Source organism: Oncorhynchus keta, chromosome 26 (assembly GCF_023373465.1).
Source record: "Oncorhynchus keta strain PuntledgeMale-10-30-2019 chromosome 26, Oket_V2, whole genome shotgun sequence".
NCBI classification, from domain to species: Eukaryota; Metazoa; Chordata; class Actinopteri; order Salmoniformes; family Salmonidae; genus Oncorhynchus; species Oncorhynchus keta.
The window spans coordinates 10,137,130-10,149,752 of record NC_068446.1 but is presented as its reverse complement, the minus strand read 5'-3'; the positions used below and the strand labels follow the sequence as shown (position 1 = coordinate 10,149,752).

The following is a 12,623-nucleotide window of genomic DNA, read 5'->3' as shown; positions in this document are numbered from 1 at the left end:
TGATTTCACTTGTCCAATCGACAGATATGCTCTGTGGACAGTTTTCCACTAACTTGAACTATTCTTAACATTGTTTTAGTTCATAGTCTCTAGGCCTATAGACCATCCCCAAATGATCTCCAAATGTAACAGAACGAAACAGCCGTGATTTATTGCTAAAACAAACTCAAATCTATTCCGCAACTTTGTGGCGTTGAGTTGTAAACTATTTAAACATTTTCAAAATTGTTACACCCTCCATCAATAGTTTGTCATTTGAGAGATTGTTTTGTAATCACGAAACTGTACTAAACCCTTCTCGCCCCGGAGCTCATGAATAATTCATGAACGACTGCTGACACAGGCGTCGTAAAAAGTTGAGTTAAACTTTGGGACGGGAGTGAAGTTCGGGCAGCACCAACAAGAGATATCGAACTGGCCGAGGCAAAGAGAAAGTACCGTTCTTATTACTTTTCTAATGTAAGGATACATTTTAGTGTTTAAAAACCCAAATCTAACTCTCAGAATTGTTTTAACGCGAGTTTGACGGCAGCAAGGTGATAACTTTTTTTTGTCCACACAGAGGGTTTATGACCGTTTAAAGAGAGCTCAAGGTTTGATATCTCTCTTCGCCTCGAAACGTTTTCGTTTTATATTTTCTGTATTGCGTTGTAACTTTTCTACGAAGCCAAAATGAGCAACCCACTGCAGCCAATGCCAGGACAACAAGTTATCCATGTCGCTCAGGACTCTGATACGGATCTTGAGGCGCTTTTTAATTCGGTTATGAACCCGAAACCCAGTTCATGGAGGAAAAAAATGTTACCCGAGTCTTTTTTCAAGGAGCCAGATTCTGGATCTCACTCCCGACAGTCGAGCACTGATTCGGGCAGCCACCCGCCCAGGCTCACCGTACAACACGTACGGTCACATTCCTCGCCCGCGTCCTTACAGCTTGGATTGGGAACCAATTCAACTCCAAGCCCAGTACAGCACTCGCACAACCGGCACCAGTCTTTCGATGTTGCCGAAGAGTTGCCCCTGCCTCCTGGATGGGAGATGGCCTACACGTCAACTGGACAGAAGTACTTTCTCAAGTAAGGTTTTTTTTGTATTATACAGAAAACACACATGTCTCCGGTCCCTTTAAAAAAACACCAGGTTCAGTCAGTGCAAGCTTCACTTCAGGTAACGTTGGTTCATCTCAAGTGATGGGCCTAAATGGGTTGTGGAAAATCTGTGTAATTTGAGTGTAAATCCCAATAGTTTTGGATCACTGTGCGGAACAAGTGGCCCCTTTGAGCGCTGTGCGGCCAGTTTGACTGAGTACACTGTTTTTGTGTCTTTGTTTGGCGCTGTCAGCTAAGACCTTATAATGCCACCACTCATGCCGCGTTCAAAACAACTGGGAACTCGGAAATCTCCCACTTACGACTTCAGTGCGTTCAAAAACAACTGGGAACTCGATCATCCAACTCGGAATTCAAACTCGACTTTCCAAACTGAACATCACCGAAGTCATGATTAGACCTCGTATTTTTCAGAGTTCGCAATTGTTTTGAATGCGGCATTGTTCACACAAGTCGAACCCAATACGGCGCGTAGCCTTATATTTTACGTGAGACGTAGCCTACCTGTCTTGTGCTTGCAGTGAACACTGTCATTTGTTTTCATGCAGGCTGGTAGGTTAATCTCATTGCTAGAATTAGTCAGTGTTGTGCTAGACCTATATAATAATATAAACGAGCACCTGGCCCTAGTAAACTCAATGGAAAGTTTCCCCATTCATTAGTGAAGTATCTCCTTGTGCAACTTGATCACAGACCACCTCTAGTGTATTGTGCAACAGCAGTGAAGTTGTCTTTGGTTTCGTTCTCTGAGCCCCAGCCGGTTAAACCACAATGGCTGTAGTGTTTCTAATCCCCGCCCACGCACTGGGATAAATAATATTTTATTTGTCACATGCGTCAAATACTACAAGTGTAGATTTTACTGTGAAATGCTTAATTACCATCTTTCTCAACAATGCAAAGTAAGATATTAGCGTAGAAATAAAGGAAATGTTAACACAATAAAATAGCAAACATTTCACTATATACAAGGGGTACCGGGTCAATGTGCAGGGGTACGCGGTATTATGTACATGCAGGTAGAGGTAAAAGTCCTTGGCAATCAGGATAGATAATAAACACAGTAGCAGCACCGTGTGAATGTGTGTGTTTTCGTATGGCATCAACATGCGTGTGTGAGCGACCGTAGGTAGTGTGTGTGTGTGTGTAGAGTCCAATGAGTGTGCTTAGAGCTGGTGCAAATAAAAAATGGGTCAATGCAAATAGTCAGGGTAGCCATTTGATTATCTGTTCAGTCTTATGGCTTGGGGGTAAAAGCTGTTCAGGAGCAATTTGGTCCCAGACATGGCGCTCCAGTACCGGTTGCCATGCAGTAGCTGAAAGAACAGTCGATGACTTAGGGGGGCTGGAGTCTTTGACAATTTTTAGGGCCTTCCTCTGACACTATAGAGGTCCTGGATGGCAGAGAGCTCAGCCAGTGATGTACTGGGCTGTATGCACTACCCTCTGTAAGCACCTTACGATCTGATGCCAAGGAGTTTCCATACCAAGAGGTGATGCAGCCTGTCAAGATGCTCTCAATGGTTCAGCTGTATAGCTTTTTGTGGATCTGGGGACCCATGCCAAATCTTTTCAGCCTTCTGAGGGGGAAGAGGAATTGTCGTGCCCTCTTCACGACTGTGTTGATGTGTTTGGACCATGACAGGTACTTAGTGATGTGGACACAGAGGTACCTGAAGCTCTCGACCCGCTCCACTACAGCCGTCTGAATGGGGGCGTGCTCCGCTCTCCGTTTCTTGTAGTCCATGATCACCTCCCTTCCTTTGTTTTTCTGACACTGAGGGAGAAGTTGTTGGCCTGGCACCACACTGCCAGGTCTCTGACCTCCTCCCTATAGGCTGTTTCATCGTAATCAGTGATCAGGCCTACCACCGTTGTGTTGTCTGCAAACTTTTATTTATTTAACCTTTATTTAACTAGGCAAGTAAGTTAAGAAATTCTTATTTACCCACGAACTAACCCGGACGACCCTGGGCCAATTGTGCGCTGCCCTAAGGGACTCCCAATCACGGCCCGGTTGGAATTGAACCAGGGTCTATAGTGATGCCTCTAGCACTGAGATGCAGTGCCTTAGAACGCTGCGCCACTCAGGAGCCCACACTTAATGGTGGTGTTGCACTCGTGCACGACCAAGCATTCGTGGGTGAACAGGGAGTACAGGAAGGGACTAGGCATGCACCCCTGAAGGGCACCCGTGTGTAGTTGCCTACCCTCATCACCTGGGAGGTGTTTAGTCCCAGTGTTCTTAGGTTAGCGATGAGCTTAGAAGGCAATAAGGTGTTGAACTCTGAGCTGTAGTCAAGGAAATGCATTGTCACGTAGGTGTTCCTTTTGTCCAAGTGGGTAAGGAAGGTGTGTAGTGCAACACGGATTACGTCATATGTGAATATGTTGGGGCGGTATGCGAATTGGAGTGGGTCTGGGATGATGGCGTTGATGTGAGCCATGACCAGCATTTCATGGCTACAGATGTGAGTGCTACGGCGCGATAGTCATTTCAAATCAAATTATATTGGTCACATACACATATTTAGCTAATGTTATTGCGGTTGTGGAGTAGTGCTTGTGTTCCTAGCTCCAGCAGTGCAGTAGTATCTAACAATTCACAACAATACACATCTCAAAGTAAAATGAATGAATTAAGAAATATATTTAAATATTAGGACAGGTTACCTGGGTGTTCTTGGACACAAGAATCTGCTTGAAACATGTAGGTATTACGGACTGGGTCAGGGAGAGGTTGAAAATATCAGTCAAGCCACTTGCCAGCTGGTCAGCATGTGCTCTGAGTATGGTAATCTGTCTGGCCCTGCTGCCTTGTGAATGCATGGTTCAGTTTAGCTAGCCTCGAAGCGAGTATAGAAGGCATTTAGTTTGTCTGGTAGGCTCGCGTCACTGGGTAACTTGCGGCCCTTTGTAATCCGTGATAGCTTGCACGCCTTGCCACATCCTACGAGCGTCAGAGCTGTTGTAGTAGGATTCAATCTTAGTCCTAACACATTGCCTGTTTGATGGTTCATCTGAGGGTGGAGCCAGATTTCTTAAATGTCTGGATTAGTGTCCTGCTCCTTGAAATGAACAGCTCTAGCCTTTAGCTCAGTGTGGATGTTGCCTGTAATAAATTGCTTCTGGTGGTGATATGTACGTCCGGTCACTGTGGGGACGACATCGTAGATGCACTTATTAATAACTGATATGGTAAATTCCTCAATGCCATCAGATGAGTCCTGGAACATATTCCAGTCTGTGCTAGCAAACCAGTCCTTTAGCTGAGCAGCCGCTTCATTGGCCCACTTCCTTATTGAGCACATCACTGGTAATTCCTGTTTGAGTTTTTGCTTCTAAGCAGGAATCGGAAGGATAGAGTCATGGTCAGATTTGTCAAATGGAGGGCGAGGGAGAGCTTTGTTTGCGTCTCTGTGTGTGGAATAAAAGCGATGTAGAGTTTTTGTTTTTTGCCTCCAGTTGCACAGGTGACATGCTGATAGAAATGAGGTAAGACCGATTTGGGCCTGGTTCGGAATGTGCAGTATGTAATTTGCCTCAGTGTCATTGAAGTAGAAATCCTCATCCACATCGAGGTTAGTGATCGCTGTTCAGATGTCCAGAAGCTCTTTTCGGTCATAGGAAATCATGGCAGAAACATTATGTACAAAAAAAGTTAGGATCAGATAAAAAAAAATGAGCACAATTGGTCAGGAGCCCGTAAAACAGCTGCTATTCCATCCAGCGCCATATTTTCAGAATAAGTGACCTTTCACCTCTCACTTTAGCACATGCCCAAGGTAAACTGAAACGAAATGTGTGTGTGTTTGACTATCAATGTGAATCCAAACTATCACTGTTTTGTAACCTGTTTCAAACACATACACACACACACCTGTGATCCCTGTTCTTGTTCACCTTGATAAGAAAGGGATTACCTTATCAGTGAAGAGCCTTCCTCTGCTCGCTCATACCTCTCCTGCTGGAGACAGTCAGTCTTAATGCAAATGAGTGTTGTGACTCTTGACTCGGTGGAACAAGATGACCAGGCAGACCCATTCTTCCCTGCCCCAGGGGTCACCATGGCTATCTGACTAGGCAGAGGTTAGGGCTGTGTGGTAGGGGTCAGCTCAGCAGGATGTCCTCTATAGGGACAGTAATTATAAAGGTGTGAACACACCCTGGTCTCCACCAAGTCTCACTGCAGCAGAGGCCTCTCTGCTAAATCATACACTCACTTCATGCACCTTTTTCTTTTTTTTTTTACACACTTACTTAGATCTGTTCCTGGATTACTCTATTTAACAGTATCAACAGCCCATCGAGACATTAGCCCGATGCTCATTGTCTCCAAGAGTAATCCATATCAGTTCAACATTAGCTTAAACGCCAGTTGACCAGGTGAAATAATGAATAACAATACAGAGGGGGTGTTTTTCCCAGGAAACAGGCAGGCTGAAATGTAAACACATAGTGTGAGATGATGAGAGAAGCAGAGGGACATGGCTAGTCCGTACTGGCTGGCTGCATGCTGACCCTCAGGAGAACGAGCCACGTCAGGAGAAGAACCGCGGAACAGAAAGAACACTGATCAGTAGGTCTGGCTGTTCATTAGCTAGATAACTTTCCACAGAAAAAGGAGAGGGGGTTGGCTGTGCTTGCATGTAACAATTTTGTAATGGGAGGAGAGACCGAGAGATGGGAAAGAGTGAGAGGGGGTGGACAGGTGGGAGGGAGAGAACGAGAGAAATAGAAGGGGGTAAGAGTGGAGTGAGAGGCAAGGAAAGAGTTTGAGGGGAGGGATGGAAAGACGGAGCGGCAGAGGCTGTTTTTTTGTGAGTTCTCTTGTTGGCACCTGTGGAGAGGAGGAAAGGAAAGGGAGGGAACGACTGCAGTCTAACCCCAGGCTCAAGGAGGTGTCTCCTCTCCCTCTCCTTTCTCTGGTTCCTGGCCGGGGGTGAGAACATGCCTGCTCATGCAGAGGTTTTCCCAGTTGGCCCTGTCACCACCAACAAAGCTGGGAGCCCCGGCCTCACCGCACCCTGCAATTAACTAGGCAGGATAACAAAGTCTGCCTGCTTGTCCCGAAGCTGCTGGATCTTTTTAGTTTCACTCTGAGCTCTTTGTTAAGGATGCCACTGCTGCTCCATCATGTCTCCTGTCCTGTCTACCTTTAAAACCCTTTAAGGCTTTAGTTTTTTTCAGAACTGTTTCTTTGTTCTATTGCAGACTTTTACTGTACAGTTGAATGTCCCAAAAAAGGATGGGATACACTGTGTTACTACTCAAATGAAAAATAATAGGGTTAAGGCCTGACATTTTTTTTTGAGTCCTGTGGTAGTACCTGGTAATAGGTCAGACATGTAGAGCTGGGACAATAAACAGAGAATTACTGACATCGACATTGCCTTCCTCTCACCAAAGCATTTAGCATAAGTCTGTAATTTTCTCTGATTATGCGACAAAACGTTCCTGTAGATTGTACTGAAACCATTATTTACTAAAACCATTACAGTAATAGCCGATGCGTTATGTTGATTCCTGCAACAACAAAAAAAGTAAATGCCTGTCCCTTGTTTTGCTATCAGCTGTTGTGTGAGTGAGCCACTTACTCCCTCTCCCCACTGTCCACATGGAGGAGGGCGATATGCATTCAGAGAAGCACACGCATATGTAGTTGGAGGAAACATGGGGAAGTAATGCTGCTTTAATATATGCCATTTAGCAGACGCTTTTATCCAAAGCGACTTACAGTCATGTGTGCATACATTCTACGTATGGGTGGTCCCGGGAATCGAACCCACTACCCTGGCGTTACAAGCGCCATGCTCTACCAACTGAGCTACAGAAGGATGTTCAGAAATGTATAATCCCATTTAGGAGCAAAAGGCATTCAAACATTTTGCTGTGATTTTCACACTTGCTCTACATGAATTGAATCCTTGGGAAACAGAAAATGAATACTTTCACCAAATTTCTTAAATGGATTCTCTGAACATTATCTCACCAAGTTACCCCATTAGGCAAACCATTTACAGTATTAAATTGCCTATTGTAGTATAATAAAGAACCTTTCCCATTGATCAAATCAAAGTTTATCCAAGCTGTATGTGTGTGTCACACACAAGGCTGTCTCACACACGGCATACCAGGGTGTCTGCTTTACTTGGAAAGCCCAAAATTCCTCAATGTATGGATGTTTTTTTGTAACAAAAATCTATGAATAAGGGTAGTCTGTAATTAAGCATGCGTTTGATGTTCGATGGCAGTCAGTATCTTCAAAGTGCTTCATACAGACCCACATGAATCAGACCTAAATATGTTGTAAGTTGAATTCTCTGTATCTGAAATTCCATGGCAGATTTTATATGTAATGTATAACAGCATTTCTATTCAAGTGTTGATCGACATGGTAATGGATCTATAGTATTGGAGAAAAGTTGAAAAAAACGGACCCTCCGTTACATCGTGACGTGTAATGTCGTAATGTACAGCACGCATAAAGCAACTAAGGGGGGATACCTAGTCATTTTTTGCGTCGTCATTGCATGCGATCATCATTCTCAAAGCCGCTTGCTGTTTACTTCTGAAGATCACTTTAGCACCGCCCTAAAAATCCAATTCAAATTCGACACAAACCTTCAAATAGGTATGTAACATTATTATATAAACTCTATATAGTGTTTTATTTACGTTTTAGAGGCGATAAGGTGATAAGTTGGACAGATCGAGTGAAAAAAAAGCCATTTTCCCACACGACAACATCTCTCCTTCTCACTATCACGCATTAGTTTCGCTTCCCCACTCGCCATTTTTAAAAAGACCCGACGGGGCTCAATGAATGCTTGAATCATGCAGAAACGGGCAGCGTTTAGGTCATGTAATTGATTCTGTTGGAAAGGGGAGAAATTGTGCTTTACAATGATATTGACATTACAGTTGATTTGGAAGTATTATGCTTTTGGGGCGCTAAAATAAGGTCAGTTGTACGGACCAAGGCGATGTACAAAAGTGAGTGAGTTTGTTAGTAGAGCATGCAAAAAAACTACCGTCATCTATAATCCAATAGCTATTTAGCTATTATTTCATCGTGGTTAGCCAACTTAGCATGTGTCCCTATAACGTAACATGGTGTTTGATTATTTCGGACCACAGTGGCCATTTGTAAACAATGGCTCATTGCGGGATGAAGCAAGCTACAACGGCACCAGTATGCCATTGTCTATCTAGCTAGCAATATAGCTAACAATAGCTAGCAATCAAATCAAAGTTATTTATATAGCCCTTCTTACATCAGCTGATGTATCAAAGTGCTGTACAGAAACCCAGCCTAAAACCCTAAACAGCAAGCAATGCAGGTGTAGAAGCACGGTGGCTAGGAAAAATTCCCTAGAAAGGCCACAACCTAGGAAGAAACCTAGAGAGGAACCAGGCTATGAGGGGTGACCAGTCCTCTTCTGGCTGTGCCAGGTGGAGATTATAGCAGAACATGGCCAAGATGTTCAAATGTTGTTCAATAAATATGTTCAATGAAAGCTACGCGTTACGTTACTGCTACGCGTTACTAAGCTATGCGTTACTGTCTCAAAGTAGTTATCTTAGCATTTTAACTGTGAACTCTTACCGGTCTATGGATTATAATGATTCATGGCAGACTGAAACACTTTCAAAATAATCCTTTCCACTCGGCTTCAACCAGTCCAGACTGCTTTAGCCACAGAAGACAGAGCTTTGTCAATGCCAGCAGCTTTATTCAGGACACCACTGGCATTTAAAGCTGTAGCTACACTTTGCATGTAGTCCATGATTTAAAATATTAGTAAATACAATGGATCTTTCAAATATCTGCGGTAGCATAGAGCAGGAGCTGCCATTTGACAGAGAAGCCTTGAGTGACAGAATGGACTCTCTTTCTCATGAATGTCCCAGCCCCCTCATCTCAACCAATCATGGCTTGGCAAGATTCTGTATTTTCTCAGTGTCTTAACAACTTTGTGAATTCACATTTAATTTACATTTACTGATTACATAAGAGTTTTTATTAAGGCACATCAAAGCTCACACGTTCAAGAAGGCACCCCCAGAATGTATTTGGTTGAAAAAAGGTTTTTGGTTCAAATGCCTCTCCTGTAAAGTATTGATGTGCGTCATATGCTCAGCTACCCGTAAAGGGTCTCACATGACCGTTGCTCAAAATGCAATTGCGGCAAAAATACAGTTTTCAAAGCAACTACTGTTCTAGTTACAAAGAAGACAGTGTTTCCACCAAACGGACTTGCTGCGGATAAAAGTCAGTGCATGAGGACGTAGTGCACCCAATGTACTTTTTCGGGTCATGTACCGACTAAAAAAAAAATCAAAAGTTCAATGTGTTTCTATTTGCATTTTCAATAAAATAGCAAATGTTTCTGCTCTGGTCTTTGCACGTGCGCTCTAGCCAGCAGCTCGCAGAAACAGTGGGCGTAAGCTGTGCAGGTAGGCTAGTCTACATGATAAGAATGATTTTTACAGTTGGGCAAAAAAGTATTTAGTCAGTCACCAATTGTGCAAGTTCTCCCACTTAAAAAGATGAGAGGCCTGTAATTTTCATCATAGGTACACTACAACTATGACAGACATAATTAGAAAAAAAATCCAGAAAATCACTGTAGGATTTTTAATGAATTTATTTGCAAATTATGGTGAAAATAAGTATTGTTATTGTTTTGCCCCACTGTATTTGTCAAATGGCAGTCAAGCATCAATCGTCCTGTCACCAGAATAAGACCATCAATATTTATTGAACAGGAGCAACAAGATCACTGTGCACTTTCACCACCCTGTGAAGTTAATCTGTAGCCTAATAAACTACATGGCTTCCCGAATCGTAGTGGACCACACACCATATCACATGACTCCAAGAGTACTTTGATATGATGGTTATTATATCAATATTTGTGCAGAAAGGTGTTTCCACCACCATTTCTCGCTTAGCGGGATCTTTTTGTGTCTAAAATTAACTATGTACACTATTTTACATTGATAAATATAATCTCAGTGACTGAACCAAACATTGTAGCCTTATTAAATTATTAGAATCCCCTGAAAATGTATTTTATTTAGAACGCTGCTTGCCTTGTGATACTTTTATGTCAATAAAAAAATATATAAAAAAAATGACATTCTATTTTTAGCTGAGACGGGAGCTATTACATTACAACACCATCTCAAACTGGAATACCTTTTGTAGGTTACACTGGCAAGTAAAATAATGTTACCAAAAGGTGCGCGTTGCTCCATGAAATCTGACTCCCCCGACGCGCACACGCACCAGTATAATAACAGAGTAAAGTGAGCGGAGAGCTTAACCCTGCGTTCCCAAGCTGGACTGAATAGTAGCTGCCTAGCTCGCTTCAGTAGGCTTGATAAAGGTGTGTGGGAGGTACAGTGCACAGTATAACTTACTGTAAAAGTGTTACTGGTCTGTGTGATGGGGAATGATGGTGAGAGGGATAGAAAGAGTGATAATGGAGAGAGGGAAATCTGTGTGGGTGGCTTTGACATCCCTGGATTCAGGACTGGAGGAGGTAGGTGATTAATGCTGAGGCAGAGGAGCAGAGAGGTCAATCAGTGTTTAGCTAACCAATGTCCTGTTCTCTGGCTGGGTTGAGTTAGTACAGGGGTTTGGGGTTGGAACTGAGATCTGGACAGTCTTTCCTGATACATTGAGGCGGAGGTGAAAGTCCTGACACCGGAGAGAATGGAGGAGATAAACAAAACTTAATCTTCTGCTTGGAGCCCTTCATAAATCCCTACATGTCTTCTATCTAGTTTATGCCTAGCGTAGTGCTTTCATCTGGGCTGCAGACTCCAAGCTGTATGTGTGTGTCACACACAAGGCTGTCTCACACACGGCATACCAGGGTGTCTGCTTTACTTGGAAAGCCCAAAATTCCTCAATGTATGGATGTTTTTTTGTAACAAAAATCTATGAATAAGGGTAGTCTGTAATTAAGCATGCGTTTGATGTTAGATGGCAGTCAGTATCTTCAAAGTGCTTCATACAGACCCACATGAATCAGACCTAAATATGTTGTACGTTGAATTCTGTGTAGCTGAAATTCCATGGCAGATTTTATATGTAATGTATAACAGCATATTAGGTGTGATTGTTTCCGTTTGTGGAATCTGACCTATCACAGACCAGCCGTATCTGTAGTGCTGCCTGTGTTTGTGTCCTGGTCTTAACAAGGTTCCGACTGAGAAGTTGTTGCCAGACGCTTGTTTATAATAAACACTCAAACGAGCACAGACACACAGGAGTTAGACTAACCATGGCCTGGTTTCCCAGTAACAATGGAACTTAGGCTTACGAGTGTTTTAAAAAAAAACTATGCATCTTTTCCACATCAGATGTAGAGATGTATTATGCATTTCCCAAAACTCCACGCAGAGAGAACAGTCGCTAAGGGCGTCATGTGTCTACTGTTGGGATCGAAACACTGTAGCCTACAAATATCAAAATAGAACTTGATTTATTGAACATGAAATGTATTTCAGTATGATTGAAATAGGCCATTTCTGTCGGCGCTGACAGAGATGGTCGCTTCGTGTTCTTCGTAAACTATGCAGTATTTAGTTTTTTTAAATGTATTATTTCTTACATTGTTACCCCAGAAAATTTTAAGTCTTATTGACATACAGCCGGGAAGAACTATTGGATATAAGAGCAACGTCAATTTACCAACATTACGACCAGGAATACGACGTTCCCGAAGCAGATCCTCTCTTCGGACCACCACCCAGGACAATGGATCTAATCCCGCAGCTGACTGAAAACAACGGCGACGCAGAAGGGGCAGGCGGAAAGATCTTCTGGTCAGGCTTCGTAAACGGGCACATCGCTCACCACTCCCGAGCATACTACTCGCCAATGTCCTCGCCAATGTCCTGTCTTTTGACAACAAGGTAGATGAAATTCGAGCAAAGGTTGCCTTCCAGAGAGACATCAGACAGTGTAACATTCTCTGTTTCATGGAAACATGGCTCTCTCAGGATATGTTGTCGGAATCGGTCCAGCCACTGGGCTTCTCCATGCGTGGCACCGACAGAGATAAACACCTCTGGGAAGAGGAAGGGTGGGGTGTATGCTTTATGATTAACATCTCATGGTGTGATCATAACACAAAGGAACTCTATTCCGTCTGCTCACCCGACCTAGAATTCCTTACAATCAAATGTCGGCCACTCTACTTACCACGAGAATTCTCGTCAGTTATAGTCACAGCTGTGTACACAACAACCTCTTACTCAACATCAACAAAACCAAAGGAGATGAACGTGGACTTCTGGAAACGGCAGAGGGAGAACTCCCGTATCCACATTAAAAGGACAACAGTGGAGAAGGTGGAAAGTTTTAAATTCCTCAGCATACACATCACAGACAAACTGAAATGGTCCACCCACACAGACAGTGTGGTGAAGAAGGCGCAACATCGCCTCTTCAACCTCAGGATGCTGAAGAAATTTGGCTTGTCACCCAAAACCCTG

General features: G+C 43.3%; 1 protein-coding gene across 3 annotated transcripts in view; it reads left to right on the top strand.

The window, feature by feature from the left end:
- Window positions 1-290: 290 nt before the first annotated feature.
- Window positions 291-12,623, top strand: part of LOC118358905 (WW domain-containing transcription regulator protein 1-like) — a 75,851-nt gene continuing 63,518 nt past the window's right edge. The window contains exon 1 of one of the 3 annotated variants that reach the window (XM_035736911.2): window positions 291-1,076. In XM_035736911.2, the coding sequence (XP_035592804.1) occupies window positions 673-1,076 (404 nt within the window). In that variant the 5' untranslated portion in view covers window positions 291-672. The remainder of the gene's footprint in view (window positions 1,077-12,623) is intronic. The other 2 variants (XM_035736910.2, XM_035736912.2) reach the window with 2 other exon arrangements.